This window comes from Colletotrichum acutatum (genome assembly GCF_030867785.1).
Source record: "Colletotrichum acutatum strain CBS 112980 chromosome Unknown BDZ83scaffold_43, whole genome shotgun sequence".
In the NCBI taxonomy this organism is placed as follows: domain Eukaryota; kingdom Fungi; phylum Ascomycota; class Sordariomycetes; order Glomerellales; family Glomerellaceae; genus Colletotrichum; species Colletotrichum acutatum.
The window spans coordinates 297,280-315,004 of NW_026849037.1; the positions used below are offsets into that span (position 1 = coordinate 297,280).

The window sequence follows — 17,725 nt, forward strand, 5'->3', positions numbered from 1 at the left end:
CGCCTGCTCCGATGCCATCCAGCGCAGAGTAAGAGGAGCCTATCACAGAAAGAATCAACAGCGACAATAGGATAACAAGTCATTAACTCTATTAACATAGTAGTTTGGTCATTACTGAGGTTCATGTCTACTCAAGAAAACGAAAGAAAATTCTATCCTTATCTAACCCAAACATTTCATAGCCTTTTCTTTTTAAGGCTTGCTAACTTGCTCCTTTCTGAAGAACTTGAAGTAACCAATGCAAATGAACAGGTTGAGCAAAAGCACAACCCAGAACCAGCCGTTGGCAAACGCGATACCCAATCCTTCGCTGATATCAGGGAAAACAGGACCCGGACCGACGTTGTTAGGTGCGGTGGCGCGAGCCAACATAGTAAAGATGGAACCCAGAACCTGGGCGGCGACACAGGCCGCCGCGACGTGCACGCGGGTAAGCGTCAGCATGAGAATCATACCGATACCCGCGCCCTGGAGACCGTCGAGGACGCCGAGCCACAGCCAGAGGACACGGCTGAGGACGGCACCGGCGACGGCGCTTCCGGCCCACGGCATCCAGAGGCCGATGCGGGAGGTACCCCACCAGATCTGGGCCCAGCGCGGGGCGCCGAGACCGACGGCGAACATGGGGAACAACCAGGGGTGGCTCTCGCTGGCCTTGGCCAGGCCCCAGAGGACAAGGGCCCAGACGATGATAAAGAAAAAGAGGGCGAGGATGACCATGCTCCAGACGGGCACGTGCTGGGACGCGAAGAGGAAGAACCAGTTGCGTCCGAAGAGGGTGCTGAGGAAGTAGTTCTGGATGCAGACAGCCATGAGGTACCAGGCAATGGTCTTACGCTTCATGAGCGTCTTCCAGAGCTGGGGAATGGGGCCGGGAGTCTGGCGGTAGAAGTCGGGCAGGCCGAGGTAGAGGATGGCGCCGATAGTCCAGAGCAGGATGGCGACGGGAAGGCAGATGCCCAAGAGAGCAGGCTTGCCGGCGAGAGTAGGCTTAGCGACACTGTTGGCCTCGGCCTCAGAGACCAAGCTACCCCAGGCCCAGAGACCGAGGGTGTAGAGCTGAGTGAGACCTTGAATGATGGCAAGACGCTGGATCCACTTGGGGACGGTGGAACCGCCATCGGTTCCGAAGTTGAAGGCGAAGGCAAGGGATCCGGAGGAGGAAGCAAAGGCGTAAAGACCGGTAGCGGCGTTTTGGAGCCAGACCATGGTGTTGTTGTCACCCGCAAAGGGAGAGCAGCCGAGGACGAGGAAGGCGATACCGTAGACGGCGTAGGGGGCCGAAAGCGGGTAGAGCAGAGGCATGGTGCGCGACAGGACGTACCAGAAGACGGACGAGACGAGGTAGATGGTGGCGATGATGTAGAGCTTCTCGGCGGTCTGGCCAACTTCGCCGGTGAGAAGAGTCACCTGGTAGGAGTTGGTGGCGATGACCTGGTTGAGGGCCAGGAGCATCGCGTAGACGGGCCAATCGCCGACGCGGTACTGGAGCCACTTCCTGACACCGGTGGGCGCGACGTAGTCATCGGGGAGGTCGAACTGCGCGTTGTACGAGCCGGGCGAGTCGGGGGGTGTTCTGCTGTCGTAGGCGCCGTTCGGGTCATCGGCGGCCATGCTGTTCATCAATCCGGACTTTCTGGCACGACCACGCTCGAGAGGCAAGCTCAACTTGGAAGAGGACTTGTTCTTGAACATGCCGAGACTCAGGCGGGAAGCGTTTGGCGAAGAGGCTCTGGATCTGGACTGTCCTCTGGCCGACGAGGGGGACGCGGAGCGACCCAGCCTGGCGTCGAGGTACATGTCGAACCATTCCTTCTCGGACTTGATGAGGTAGTCCTCAATGCAGAGCTCAGAGATGGAGTTACCGGCGTTGAGGGCCTTAAGCTTCTCCTCAAAGTGCTCGTAGAATTCACCCTTGGAGTCAGTGAAGAAGGGATCGACCTGCTGGAGCTTGTAATCATGTCTGTCACCGACGACATCCTCGACACTAAGCATGGAGGCTCTCGAAGAGTTGTCCTGTTGCATGCCAAGACCACCACCCGGGGCCGGGAGAGGCAGAGTGTCGGCCATGGAGAAGCCAGAAACATGGCGGCTGTGGACACCATCCTGGCCAGCCTGTCCGGGAAGAGAGAAGTTGCGGCTGTGAGTATCAGAGATGTTGCGACCATGTTCCATTTGTCTCCCGAACGGACCAGGAGATCCAGCGCGGGAGCCGTACGGTGAGTCGACGTAAGCGGGAGAAGGTGACATGGAAGGCGATCCGGGGGTGCTGGTGTACATCATGGGAGTCTGCATGCCGACGGGAGTTTGCATGCCGGCGGGAGTAGTGCGGCCAGTGTGGAGAGTAGTGCCATCATCGTCGTAGTCGGAAACCTGGCGCATCCACGCGGGGGAACGGTCGACAAGCTCGACTTCACCGCGAAGAGGCTCCTGGATGGAACCGGGGCGGGTCTTCTTGACGAGGACGTTGCCCTTCTTGAGACCCTTCTTACCGTACTTGGCATGAGCGCTGATACAACCTTGCTGGAGCTTCTCAAGCTTCTCGAGCCACTCGGCAACGGGGAAACGTTGCTTGGCTGACCAGGCACGCATCATGGCTCTGGTCTTGGTATCCGTGCCGAGAGCGTCCTTGATGGCGTGCTTGAACTGCTTGGTAAGATGGGCGGCCTTGGTCGATTCGACCGTGTACCACCAACCGGGCATTTGACCGAGACCACCGACGCGGGCACCGACACCCAAGGCACCCTTTCTACCGAACTCGACGGCGACCAAACCGAAAGGCTCGTCTCTGGAGGGAATCAGGGCAAACTCGGCGCCGCTGAAGATGTAGGGCGGGAGCGCAGTGAATTCGGGCTTGGAGAAGACACGTCCGGGATAGAGCTCCATGAGCTTGGCGAGCTTGAGAGCAGCGAAACGTCCGTAAAGATCAATCATGGGGCCAATGGTGATGAGCTGAGCCTTGGGGTAGTTGTCGAGAACCCATGGGAAGATATCGGCGATGAGATCGACACCCTTTTGCAGGGACCAACGTCCGACGAAGACGAAGAGCTCAGCTTCAGGGTCCACGTTGAGACCGGCCCACTCCTGGGCCTGGCGTCTCAAGTCACCACGGCTGGCCTCGTAGGCGGGGTCGACCTCGATCTTAGGCTGGTTCATGAAGTCGTTCTTGTCCCAGTCTGCGGTATCGGTAGGATCGGGGTTAGGCAGCTGGCCGACCTTGTTGAGACCCCAGAAAATGGGATAACGAGCGAAGGAACGATCACCGTACTTGCGGGAGACACCGACAGCACCGAATCCGTTCTGGTGGACGCGGAGATACGAGGCACCGGCGTGGAGAAGGTTGAAGACTGGATGGTTGTAAGCAGCTGAGCGTTGAGATCTCTAATGTGACGTATCGTCTTACCTGAACCGTATTGGACATATTTCTTGACAATTTCAATATCCAAGTTATAAGCTTTGCACACTTCGGCGCTCTCCTCGGGGGTACGCATGGGCCAGAGACCCTGGAACTCGGCGTTGTGAAGCGAAAGGGCGACGGGGATGGTCTTGGGCAACAAGTAGAGAGGCGCGATGGAACCGTGGTAATCGTTAATGTGGTACATGTCGACAGGGAAACGGTTGCAAGTCTCGGCGATACATTGGTTCCTTCAAGGCTTGTTAGCACACAGTCGTCTAGACGGGAGACATATAATAACGAAAACTTACCAGGCAGAGTAGTAGATAGCAGACTCCAAGTCATCCATACGTGGGGGGTAAGGCTCAGACTTAGTCTGCTTCCTGAAGACAGGCGCATCGAGCAGGACGTAGGTGATGTTGTCCAAAACGTGGTACTGGACCTTGATCTCGTACTCCTGGTCCATAATCTTGACGTACATGCTCGGCGCAATCTGATCGATGGGGTACTCGATATCACCGACGCAGGGCACAACCCACACGAGGTTCTGGTGCTTGAGCGCCTTACCCATCAACTGGGCCATGACACCCAGACCACCAATCTTGATCTTGAGGTTCCAGTCGTCAATGTTGTACTCCATGGTCGCGATCAGCACCGTCTTGCGCTTGTTGCCTGCGGTAGCGGCGGCGGCGGCGGTGACGAGGTCAGTCGAGCTGCGCATACTGAGGGGGATCGCACCGGCGGCGCCCATGAAGACGTTGCGGGTCTTTTGGATCATCATGTTGAACTTGGACTGGTCGTGGACACCGTGCTCGTTGAACTTGACCTTGTAGAAGGAGCGCTTGAAGGCCTGGACGGCGGCGAGACCGGTGAGGACTGGGACGATGAAGAGAAGCAGCCAGAGGAAGAACTGGATCCACATGTTACCCTGGGGGATGAGCTGGTACTGGAAAGTGGCATCGTTCAGGACGACCTTGTAAGCAAGGTACGGCGTAGGAGGGTGGCCTGTGATGTTGACGGCGTTCTCGTACAACGACGAAGGCGGGAGACGCTCAACAACGTTATCACCATCGACGTCACCGTAGACAAAAGACTGATCGGGCATCTTGTCCGGGTTCATACCCCAGATGCTCATCTTGAAGTAGTTTGGCCACTCATCCATGTAATGCCAGGTCCACTGCGATTCGCTCTGGTGCTTCATGTTCTTGAGCAGACCGCTGTCGTAACCAAACTGGTTGAACTTGCCCACGGCGTACATGTGCGGGATGCGACGAGGGATGTCGTAGTCGATATCAGCGTGCACCTTGTACGCGCTGGAGCCGAGGAGCTTGCTGTAGTACTGAACAATCACGTGCTCGCCCTCCCATTCCTGGTCCTTGGTACCGTTCCAGGACTGCTTGACGACCTTGGTGGAGGTCTCGTAGTCGGCCCAGTCGCTCCAAGACGACTCGAAGTTGGTGGAGTAACGGAACTTGCTGGCTCCGGCGGAGGTGTGCTTGATCGTGATCGTACCGTCATCGGCCTTGGTCAGCAGGTTGCTAGAGTAGTTGGCAGTGTGAGGGAAGACGATAGCGTTATCCTGGGCACCAATGCGGAACAGGAAGCGGTCGGTAGCTGCGATCGTAGAGTTGCCGGTGGAGGTCGAGGAGTTGGTGACAATCACCTGGTGAACACCGTGTTTGACGTTCAGTAGGTTGGCCTTCCAGGAGAAGGATGAGGCCAGGGCACCGGTCCACTCAGAAATCGTCTCGGAAATGTCTGTGCAGTTGACAGAGCTGGAGTCAATTGTGGGAACGCTGTTGTCGTCGGTGTGAGACTTGAAGGTAATGGACTTTGTCACGCTGTCACAGTTCATCTTGACCGAGAATTGAAGCTCGATGGGCACGGTGTTTGAAGGCTCGGTGGACTCGATACGGGCGTCGTGTCCGGGGACGAACTTGGTGATGGCGACGGGGGGAGGCTTGAAGTCGGCCTCGGGAACGTAGGCGCGGAACTCGAAAGGAGCCATGGTGATGTTCTTGAAGCAACCGTTGTAGCCAGTGTTACCGGCGTAAGTGAGCTTCACGGGCGAGTCCTGGAGCTTCGTCGTCTGATGAGGGAAGAACAGGTTCTTGACCGTGGTGCCAGAGGTGAAGGGAGAAATGATCGCGTCATCTTCCTTCGAGCAGTCAAAAGTGTAAGTGGTGGTGACGTTCCTGTTGTGGTAGATGAACCAGACGGGGACGAGGTCATCGCCGAGGTCCTGGACACCGAGCTGGTAGCGCATGACGCTGAAAAGACCAGTGACAGTAGCCATTCCGGAGTTACCAGGGTAGTAGAGCTCTTCGGTCTTGTTAGAAAGCTGCTCGAGCCACATACCATCCTGAAGAACGGGGTAGACGGTTCTCAGGTGGTACATGTGCTTCAGGATGTTTCTGATGGGGTGACTGGGGTCGCGGTGATCCCAAGAGACGGTATCATCGCGACATCCCTCACGCGCCCTTGAGAGGGGCATTTGGTAGTAGAGAGTTGCCTTCATAGAGTAGCAGCCATGCTGTTGCCAGGCGGGAGCAGAGGCCAAAGGTTGACGACCGAACATGTAGTTCTGCGCCGTGTTGTCGAGGACGTAGAAAGCCTGCTCCTCACCCCATGTGAGCATGGGAATACCAGGCAAGTGAAGAGTCGTGACGAAAAGTCCCATCAAACTGCGCTCATGGCCGACTTCGATAGCGGGCCAACGGAAGGTATCCTGGTTCATGGCACCGAACATGTGGCGGGGGTCGACCTTGCCGGTGTTGGCGTTGATCATGTCGTTGGATCGGAGAACCTCGTTCCAAGCCTCGACGAAGTTACTGGGCACATCGTAACCGGCGACACCAGTACCGTCCATACCCAGAAAAATGACCAAGAAACGGTAGAAAGAGTAGTGGAAGGCAGCGGAGTCCAGAGCCTGGTGGCCCTCGTCGCGCAGGAAGATATCCATATCCTTGGCCGTCTCGTTGGTGGTGTTGTAGGCCGTGTTGACGTCCTTGAACCACTGCTCGGGGGTTCTTCCGCGACCAATGTAGATGGAACCCATGGTGTTACCACCTGTAATCTCACCGGGCAGGAAGAAGTTCTCCTTGCCGAGATCGCGAGCGCATTCACGAATCTTCTTGGAGAAGAGACCTTGGGCATCGACTGTAACCTGAAGAGCTTTATCAAATCGGAATCCGTCGATATCCAACTGCTGGATCATGATGCATGAGAAATGCGCCAGCTTTTGGTTTACAGCCGGGACCCATTCTCTCAATCTGTCTTGGACGGAAGCGAATTTGGTCAACTGACGTCGGTAATCGGGGTAAACGCCGAAAGCCTCGGTGTCACCGAACTGTTCGCAGAAAAGGTCAGTAAAATATCCCAAATTCAAGATTTCTAGAGCGGACCAAAGCATACCTGATCGAAGTCACCATCGTAACAGCCGCCAAACATGTCGTAGATCTCCTGGCCAACTTCCTTACCCTCCTCGAGGTAGAGACGGGGGAAATGCTCGCAAGTCTCGTTGTACTTGGTGGGGAACGTCCAGTCGAGGTATTGGCGATCAGTCTTGTAGATGACATCCATTTCATGAGGTTCGAAGGGCGCCGAGGAGTTGAGGTAATCCTTGTAGCCGATCAAGTCTCCCAAGGTGGCCATCGTGTTATCGAAAACGATGTACTTGCGCGCAAGTTAGTCGCATAATCATAGAAATACTTGCCAGAATCATTTCAACTCACCATTCCACGGTCGTGGACCTCCTGGATAGCGGCTTGCCATTCTGTGAGGTTGCCAAAGTGAAAGTCCAACAGCGTGTGATCTAACGGTGAGTAAGAATCATAGTTCCACGGTGCGTTGATGAGCATAGATCCTCCAAAGTAGATTCCCTTGATGCCCATTCCTTGCAGGTAATCCAATGTGTCGACGAGACCGGCGATATCACCACCCCATCTCAGTTGTGTTCCTGTGATATCCTGCTCGAGAACTGTTCCGTTGGCGCTGTCGTTTTCCGGATCACCGTTTACGAATCTGTCGAGCATGATTGTGTAAAACGGGAAGCGCCAGTTGTCTGGCGACGCTGTGAATTTGTGGTTCTCCCACTTTCCATCGTATAGAATAGGATCTGTCGCATCCTTATTTGTGTTGAGGTTATAGTCGGCGTACTTTTCGTCATATTTGAGACCATTAACATTATGAGACAAGACGCCCAGTAATAGGAGCGCCTTTAGCCTTCCGAACCACATGCTGGGCGGTTTGGTCTGTGATGTTCTGATGGAGGACGCCTGGGAGGTACGTCCTCGAAGCGAGGGTGGGTAGGCGCTGGCTTGCGATATCAAGCAGTGGAAGGCGCCAGAGATAGACAACAATACTTATCAGAAAAAGGGTAACAAAAGTAAACAAAATGTAACAGCAATCATGGACTGGCAGAAAGCGAGTGATGCCAGTTTGGGGGTTTGAGCGAGAGACGAAAGATGGGAAAGATGGTTGAACGATAGTAGAGCCGTTTCCCTTTCCCACAAAATACACACACCAGAGCAAGAACGAGAGCTAGGCAGGAAATGCAGAAGCAACGTACGTCAGAGATGGGGAGGGGAGAAGGGACTACGGGATAGATGGGCTTTACTATGGAGACGGAAATCTTTGAACAGCACAGCACTTGCTTGCTTGCTTGCCTCTTCTGGGCGTGCCCACGCTCCACGGGCGTGCGTGTGGTGGTGGTAAGGGGTGGGAGGATACATGGAGAGAGAGGCAGACCTGACCCGCCCGGCTGCTGGGCATCGCCTCACGAAAAAGGGTCATCAGAATCCGTCATGCCCGCCGCCTGCGGAGCCCACCATTCTAGGATACGAGCTCGAAGTTTACTCATGGCTGCATCATAGCGGTGACCTCTCGGTGGTGTCTTCGGCTTCGCGGGCAGGGTTGCGGAGGGTGGCCGATTGGATCCTAAGAATATCCTCACCAGCCCATGGGCCCGGCCACCGCGGGTGGGCTGGAGCCAGCAACGCAGATCTTCCCGGTCGGGAACTTGGAGGAGCCCTGGAGGAGTCTACCCAGCTACGGATAGACGACCACGCACGACCTAGAGAGTACTGCACTTGCTAGACCTAGAGGCTAGGAAGGACGTTGGGGGTTTCTTTGTCCCACTGTCCGTCCATTGTTCTCTTAGAGTAGTTCGGACGGCGGCCCCCTTTCGCGCGCGTAAAAGTACGTATCTCAGTATCAACGACGACCGTTCTCTTTTTGCTCTGCCATCGCTGTGTCCGCGGGCTGGACTGAGCTCGCACTGGCAAGCAACAGAAGTTGGGAAGCGGAACCCGGGCCAAGCAAGGGTGGAGCCGCAAAGAGTTGAAAAAGTCGAGCTTTGCAGGATTTCTGGCCGACATGGGTGTTTTCCCGGGAACCCAATCGATCCTGGGATCCTTCAGGGATCATCTGGCTTGTGTCGGGCGTGGTGTGTCCATGTCCTCAGCCGCCGAGAGAAAGCTTCAGTAGTTTCGATGGGCTGTCGAGATGTCGACATACGCTGGGCGCCAATAGATGTCAGCTCGAGTGGTCCCCGATTCTCGAGCGTTTGAAGCCGTTTATTCTGCATGTCTTGGGCGAGCGAGCTGCGAGGGGCTGGTCGACCGTCGTCGGCGGCGGCGAGCATGGCCCATTGAATGGAGAATGCATTGCATTGCATATTTCTCTCTCGTGTCAGCAACCCGCAAACCCGCAGCATGTGGTTCTGGCCCTGGGGCTGCGTTGCTTGGGTTCAAAGTAAGGGAAAAAAAGGACCCCTTATTTTGCGTCCATGCGGCGGGATGCGAGAAAGCACAGGCAAAGAAGAAAAAGAATTTTCGGGAAGACTGCGATAAGGAGAACACAGCTGCCAAGCGAGTCAGGAGATGGTCCCACAAGTTACAACACGGCTGCCGGGATGTAATAGGATGGGATGGGATGGGATGGACGATGGGACGGACTGAGCGTGATGTGCTCGGCCTGTCGAATTGTCGAATGTCGACGGTCAGAAAAGAAGTGGACAGAAGAGCAATTTGACGTCACGGCATTGGCTAAGATTCAAGAACTCAAAAAGCCTGCAGCGGCACTTTTGGTGGCGAAACGTTGTGGCTTGCCTTTTGCCCTCCTTTCACGGATACTGTGTGTGTATCTGTATCCTTACTATCGTACGCCCAACCATTGCAACGGCACAACTTAGTTTGGACCTGGTAGCCGATGTGGTTATCAGTCACCTTCCTTTTTCTATGGTCTGTCAAGCCATTATCACTATCACTATCTGAATTGGTGCTACGCTGAGTCTCGGTCTGTAGCACACACTTCCAAGCATTACCGTAACTCATACCTGAAGCCCGCATACTTACCTATCTCCCTGTCTCTGTCTCCTTCTTTCGCCCGTCGCTTCTCGACCCTCTCTCGGAAGGTTTCTCGAACGGCGGCGAGAGAAAGAGAGACAAAGTCAACGGTTCTGTCATTCCCGGGAACTGCCCTGACCAGCTCGATGACAGGGCGGTTATACTTTAGTGCGCAGATTAGCCAGCGCCTCTAGCGCACAGAGGCTGCGGATAGTGCACAGAGGAAAAGGCCAACGGCGGGCGGCCAGCGGGTGTGTGTTCCTCGTCTGATGTCTCGTATTCCGTCCGAACCGCTGGCGGATTCGCGCGTGAATGGCAGTCCTTGCAAGCTGAAACTCAAACAGCGAGGTTGGGAGAGCCTGGAAGAGGTCTGTCAACTTTCTCTCTTGATTATCCGTATGCCCAGTTGCCTTCGCTATTGTGTCCAATGAGACAAGCAACTGGCTGTGATCAGTGGGGAATCAGGAGGTTTCGCAGCTCACTGGCAGGGCTATCTTGCTTGGTGAACAAATTCTCGCCAAGTCGACCAGAAGCTTGTTTAGTCACCCACCTTCTGCCCCTATTCCAGAGTTGGCATGACGCGGCTACGCAAAGAAATACGGACCGGTAGTGGAGCGCCGGTTTTTTTGTGCACTCGACATAGCCACGGACCTGCATATACGCCGCCGCCGTCATCATTGATCAAGCCATTTAATGCAGAGTATCCAGATTTACCCAGACTATCCAGACTATGCGAGGACAGTTCGAAAGCCACCCGTCCGGCCCCTAAAAGCAGGCACACACCGTTCGAGTTTTCCCACCTCGCGTGTCGTATTCCCCTATACCCTACCTTAGCACCGTATGGATACTCCGTACACATACTCCGTAGTGCAAAGCACAAATTATGTTTCGATACTCTGTAGACCATAAAACTCTACTCGTGTAAAAGAATATCGGCATATCGGCATGTCCGCCGCCCGCGACGGACCCCCACTCTCAGCCACCAATTTGGAGAAAAGCCCCTGAGCAAAACGCAACCACACTTTGACGCATCTCGGTGAGCCATCTATCTCCCCCCGGCCAGCCCGGGACGCACAGCATGAGCCCATAAACTCATAGAGTGGTCAAAATGAACCCGCATAAAGCGATTGTGGCCCGGAGAAAAAAAGCAAATCCTCCAGCTTCGCCTTCTGAATACCGGCACTATTAGACATTCACCAGTTGCTAGAGAGGTCTGAAATCTCGTCATAAAATGCCCGAATCCGAGCTGCCGTGGAGGCGACGGTTGCACGACAGCACCACACCTCTCAGCACCCGAACTCGATCCGTGTCCCCTGTGGTGATCGTTGCTATAAATACTCTCTGTTATCGGTGACGGAACCGCAGGGGAGAGCGCTGTTGGTGTGATATGTGGCGTCTACCATTGGCTCGTTTACTACGTAGTCTCGCTCTCTCACTCGCTGTGCCAACTTTTTCTCTCCAGTATCGACCAGTTCGCACAATTTGCCGGTGCTGTAGGCTGTGGCTAATGAGTAAATGAGCCCATTCATTTTTGCTCTCTTCTTCTCGACTCTCTCTCTCTCTGTGTGGCGTCCCTCGGCTGCCCACTATCGAAACGGAGCACAAGGACCGCCGCCGAGCAATTCTGACTGAATTCGAGACCGCTTGACCTTGCGTTTGTGCCACACCCCCCCTTGTCCCGGTGGGCTGGGACCACATCACTCCCAGCCTCTAGGTTCAGGAAACACTGGAGCCAGTGTGGCCCTCGTTGGCGTTGTTCGCCCATGGGTTCGAAACCTCTGGACGGAATCACGATCAATCTGACACATCTCAACCCGTGCGGTAGCGTAGGCGAAGTCGCAGAGCAAATTGATGGAGTCGAGGGAGGAAAATATCTTCACTCGTCGTCGTAACTTCAACCCCCAGAAAGTTGAGCCCCTATTTGGTCTCCTTTTTTCAGAGTTTCCAACGGCTTTTCTCCTTGCTTTGTCTTGCTTTGTCGGAGAAATTGTTCCCTTTGTCTGTTACGGAACACTCCCCCTTTGCCGCCCAGAGCTGAGCACAAAGCAAGGAGCTCGTCCAAGCTTCCCCGCCAAGAACCAGAAGGGCCCCGCGGTCACCGGAATGCCGAAGATCTCGATGCCCTAAAGCTTTAGTGTCCAGCGGCTTGTCTCAACGAAAATTCGACGTTCAGGCTTCAGCTCCCACGAGCCGTGGACATGGAAAAAAGTCTTCTCTCCGTGAGTCTCGCTTAGGCTCTCGCGTCCAAAATTCTGGTATCCAGTGATAATGTTGCGATTGTCGAGATGAGTATTGCCAGAAAAGAGCTCGCACTTGCATATGCCATTACCGTCTAAACTTCCGTATTATTGCCTAATATTGTTACTATTTTGGCAAGGAATTATTGGACCCAATCACCCGGGAACGGCGGAAGCGCCCCGACCAGCACTCTAATTGTCCGTGTTCATGCCATACATGCGGGTATATCCTTCGGGACGGTGCCACCACCGAGCAAGTAATTTGATGTCGTCGAAGTTCGACTACTTTACGAACGATCTGCGGCTCTTGTCGTGCACGACTTGTCAGTGTCACTCAGACAGCCACGACAAGCCCAACCCGTCCCTGCTAGACGCCCTGACGCCGCCACCCTCGTTTTCCCTACCCTCGCCTCGGGTCGTCGTTTGTCATTGTCGATTTGAAAGTGGCAGTTGCTGCCTGGCGCAAAGAAGCGCCGAAATCTGTTCGAGCTACTGAAGAGCTACTGTTTGTCATCTCCACAACGGTTTCGCCCCGACAACTAGGACAAAAAACCTCCACACCCGTCCGCCAGCAAGGAGACTATCGAGCAGCCGCTCCAAAGACGTGACGTGGGTCTTACTCAGCAGAAGAGGCACAGAGGGAAAACACCCCGGCGGGGGTCGCGCGAGGTCGTGGTTTACGGGACGTGGGATTGCGAGCCTGTCTAACTAAAAAGACCCGAACCTCGGACTCACTGACGCGAGCCCTCTCTAACTGTGAATCGCCTAGCGTGAGCCTCGGAAGGATTTTTCTGCCTTCTGGTTTCTGCGACGGCGTCGGCGGTCATCTTCAAGGTACAGTATCTTGAGTGTCCAGATACGTAAGTCATTCATTTCCCCTATCTGTCAATCACGTCAAGAAAAGTACGCCTTGCAACCGCGCAGCCTTGCGGCCGTGGAGCGCACGCAACGCCAGCGTCCGCGCAAGCAACTGCGGCTTAGCGTCCATCATGAGCTGGTTCATCGACCGGTTCGAGTCGTTCGAGCCTCTTGTTGAGGACCCTGAATGGGCCTTCAAGGCTCAAACGGGACGAAAGCGTTTCGTGGCCCTCGCTGCCGAACGTGAAACTTCAATGAGAGCTCCGGCTCGATATTGTTTTATTGATTGCTTTCCGGTGAGGGTAGAGATAAAGTGCCTTCAATCGATTTCCTTCCAATCTTTCCTTCCTTTCCCTATTCCGTACCGCTTCCCAGGGGCCTGGTGCTACGTTGCGGCGTGTTGCGGCTCCTTGGCACTCTATTGACGTTGCCTCTTTGAGCCCTTTCGGCTCGAGGGTTACAATCCTTCCGTGTCGCAATCGAGGAGCAACGAGCCCTTTTCGGCCTTTGGCCCTCCCACAGTGGGCAACCTGCCTCCCACGCTCCCTCTGGCCCTCTGCTTGAAAAATTCGCGCGTGCCGCAACCCTGCAGGGCGCGATGTTGCTCCAGGCGGCTAGGCGGGCGTACTGTGCCAATGCCTTATCTTCATCCAGCAGCAGCATGTGTGTGACCAGACTGTATGTCTGCCGCCATGAAAAGTGTGTGATGTGCGATGTGGCCATGAGGTTGGCCAAGCTGTTGCCCTTGCATTGTGAGACCAAAAGGCTGGGAGCTGACTCACCGCCCGACCCCCATGGCCATCAACTGAGACCGCGGGTTAGACTGCCGCTTCGCTTGTGTGCGATATGCATATACGAAGACATTAGCTTGCCCAAGAGGCGCGACTCCGACGAGCCAGATCAGCCCAGCGGCGGAAATACGGCCAACCAGCGATTTTGTTTGCTCTTTTGCTGGTTCATTTCTATTCTGAGGTTTCTTGCCAGCACAGCAAGCCCGTTCAGACGATACGAACTATGAGTGGGCGCCCGCCCCCCGCGCGAGAGAGACAATGGAGAAGATCAGAATGCCGATGAACCGCGGGTTGCGCGGGGTGGCCTGTCATCGTTCGTCGAGAGAACTTCTTGAATCCTGCAAGTTGCTTATTGAAACTCTGATTTGCAAGCCTTACCGCTCCTAGTAGGGCTATGTGTGACGTGAATGGCACACCCTGCGTCGGGTAGGTCGGAGCCGTGATGACGAGCCGAAGATTTGCATCATTTCGAGAAACTCGAGAATAATCTCTCTGCCTCTCTCTCATATGTGGCCAGCCGACCGACAAACGCTTTCGGGCATTCATACTTACGGCACTTCGTATGGTCTGGTCGTACCACTCTCCGTCTTTTCTCTTATCTCGGGGGTTGGTTTTCTCTCATGATCCTGGCTCCTCATCTGGGCACTAAAGTTTTCCTCGTATTAATTGAGCTGCCTCGGGAAGTGAAGATCATCTGCACTCTAAGACGGCGAACCCTATTGGAGGGGACTACGGATACCTCATCGACGACGCCAAACCACCCCGCCCTTGGAAAGTCTGGGGATGGTCTGTTTATCGTTTGCCGGCCCACCCGGGATTATGTCCACCTAATTGATCACGCTGGCTGTCTCTGAGGCTCAGATGCCATGAGACGAACACGCCAGAGATCACCTTGAACCTTCTATTTCTCTGGAGCATTGACGGAAGTCTAAAGCAACATGGGGTAAAGTGGCAACTGATGATAGGTCGAATTCGTTACTCAGCGACTATGGCATCTAGGCCATGGCTTGGAAAGTTCCAAATGAATCTCCGTCGATCATAGGCAAAAGACAAATGTGATGGGAGAGCTCGTGTAAGCAAAGCATTTGCTACACGATTCTGACACGTAACACATAACAAGTTTACGAACTCAAAATGATGAATGGTGGCTTCAAGCAAACATGTTTGGATATCGAGGGGTCATCGCTAGGTACTCTGCAATCAAGATCCTGAGCAGCGTGGCGGCCTCAAAGATGGATGACATGTCATCCGATGCAACCATTAGATAGCACAGACACGCGGACTGGCTGTTTTATGTGCCCGTGGGTTTCCAGATCTGTGGAGAGAGCACCCATGATGTAACTGGGGTGAGCTAGAAGTCTGTCTGAGCGCAAGTACGCGATGTCTGGTTTAACTACTCCGTAGCTGCAGAAACAAGTTCTCAGCATCCAATGCTTTGTTTGATTCCCATAAACTAGACTACTAGCGTCTGCCCACTCAACTCGTGTCGGCCCAGCCTTTGTGTGGACAAGATAACAAAAGTGTGGGTGAATATTGATCGTTGGGTCTTTATCTCATCGTTGTGTCACATGAAGTCCTCGTCGACTTGAATTGTGTGGTGTCTAGCGGTCTGGGTCAGTCTGGTCTCCTGATGGCAGCCACAAATCCATCTCTGGCAACTCGGGTTGCCAGACACGTGCTTTCCAAGTCACCTTGGTTGCTGCCATGGCTTCAGAGTGTGTTAGACAGGCGCACGTGATGTGAGTGTTACAGAGGCTGAAAGTCAACTTCGGACACATATGTCACTGCACTCTGACGAAGAGATGAGTGTCAAACTACGTTCCTCACAGACAAGCCTAAACCAATCGAAATTGAGTCTTACAGTGAATGTCAGGCATCCTCATCATGCTCAGACTTTGCCAGATGCTTCCTAATTCCTGGAAAGCCAGACAGGTCGGACTGATAGTTTGTTGTTCTAAATAGAAACATCACGAGCAGAATTCACAACGTTCATTAAGCACTTGTTTTTTTGCATTTGACTCGGTGCTTTCAGGAGGCGTTCGAAGCGTTCTGGCTACTAGGACTTCAGTCCCACCTTTTAGGTAACTCCATTGGCCCTTTACCAAAGTTCCAACTCTGTTCTTTAAAGCTCCCGGTACTTGGTACAGTTGAATATCAGCGCTAAATGCCATGTTTCTTACTTCCAAGTTAAATTCCTGTCATACTACGCTCATATCTTGCACGAGACTCAATGTGGTCCCGCTCAGTGGAACATGTCTAAGGTGCCTCTATGGCTGGTCCACGATCGAAACTGTTGGTCATCGAATTCTCTTTGAATGGTTGTTAAGATATTGGTCCCTAAGCAGCGATGATCAAGTTTAATTTGTCACCAATATTCCAGCTTCGAGCCCTGAAGAGATACAGGCTGGGATGATGTCTGGCAAGAAACGGGGCAGATGCGAAGCAAGGCAATCATTATGAAGTCTTCCTTCACTCAAAAGTGGCTACCGTCAGAAAGAAAACTGATTGCACTTGAGACTTTCTTGCCCCCTTTACGGATACACAATTGCGCGCGCTTTGACTCTGAAAGCCGCGAACAATGCATGACTCGTCCATCCAACGAGAGCGCTCCATATCTCGCAATATCTCAGGGGAAGGAAGGGATTCTATTACCCAAAGTCTGATGTATAGAGGGCCCGGAACTTTAGTGGAGCTTGGACTTCGTTGCATCCTTGGCAAACATCCGATCTGCTTGAGCCTTGCATGATGTGCCGTCAAGGTGCTTTGCTTGGGGCCCACTGAGAGGGTTTGCTGGAAAAAGGCTAGAGCTTGAAGTGAAGGGTAGCAGTAAGTATCCGTAATTATAGAATAAAGGTTCCTGGCAAAAGGGTAAATGCACGTGTGAATACTTAGGTGTCTTGCTGCTTCTCCGATTGAAGGCATCGTGACCAGACCTTGTAGTGGCTCTGAGTTACTCCGGCTCATCTACCAACCACAAGCCGCCATAGCCATGTCAATTTGTCAACCTCCTGGGTATATTATCATCAACCTTAGTAATTAGTTGTAGATGATCTGAGAGTCAAAATTCAGTCTTATTAAATCGGATGCCGCAAATCATAGCTTACGGTTTTCGAGTGTGTCAAGTACACGTACATCCTGTCCCTCAGATTTTCAATATAGTACTAGCTGGTGCGAAACTCTTGAAGAAAGAAACATCATCGAGAGGAAACATCATCGAGTGGAACTTGGTAGAATATGCCGATATGAGTCGAGATCCATAGTTTTTCTGACATAAATCAATTATGGACATTACATCTAACTCAGAGCATCGATGTTTCGAGAAAGTGCGCCTGGACTTTGCCATCAAGTCTACGAGAATGCCTGCAAGCGAACTCACCTCAGGAACTCTATCCGCATCTCGTTCGAGTTTGATACGATAAATTCTTGCTTCCTATTTCTGTCGTTATAGAGAGTCCAGGTATGTGGTATCTCATGTGGAACCCATCGCCCCGGGTCTCATGTACCCAGCCAAAACACCTCAGCGCCGAGTGGGTGACGAAATAGAACGATTCAATACGTGACGCAAGTGATGCCTCTCCGAAGCAAATTAACAATGATAGTGTTCTATCCTCAGGTAGCTCGGCTTTTGTCATTAAAATGGTTATAGAGAGTGAAGTAGTGGACGTGATGCGTAACAATACTATGTGCTGATTAGAGTGTTTGTAATTAACTACTGGAACTTGGGATGCGTTGAGCGGCAGATCACTTTATCATCCACCCGAGCACTCACCAGAAGTGTTCAAGTTGAGTAAAGAGTAACTGTGTGGTAATGGCAACAGGCAAGGGTCAAAATATTTTGAGTTGTTTTCCAAAAAAGAATCAATGATGCAGCCATACATGCGACCAAAGACTTTGAAGAAACAGCTTGCAACTTCAAGGCAAACCATATGAGACTTCCTAAATCAAATCCGATTGATTGTCCTACCAAATGGACTTAATCGCAGGCGGTTGGTTGGACTCTTATCCAGCGAGCCTTTCTCCCACCCGGCCTTTTGCATTCTCTCAGTCTCTCTTGACAGCGAATGGTCTGAAGCCCAACTTGTATGCATTTCCAACTTA

General features: G+C 53.3%; 1 protein-coding gene across 1 annotated transcript; it reads right to left on the reverse strand.

Moving 5' to 3' along the window:
- Positions 1-192: 192 nt before the first annotated feature.
- BDZ83DRAFT_751917 (alpha-1,3-glucan synthase) lies at positions 193-7,632 on the reverse strand (the record flags this gene model as incomplete). Its single annotated transcript, XM_060514122.1, has 5 exons — positions 193-3,347; positions 3,404-3,645; positions 3,706-6,743; positions 6,809-7,069; positions 7,129-7,632. 5 exons carry the CDS (start codon positions 7,630-7,632, stop codon positions 193-195), a joined length of 7,200 nt encoding a protein of 2,399 aa, XP_060365372.1.
- Between the last annotated feature and the right edge of the window lie 10,093 nt (positions 7,633-17,725).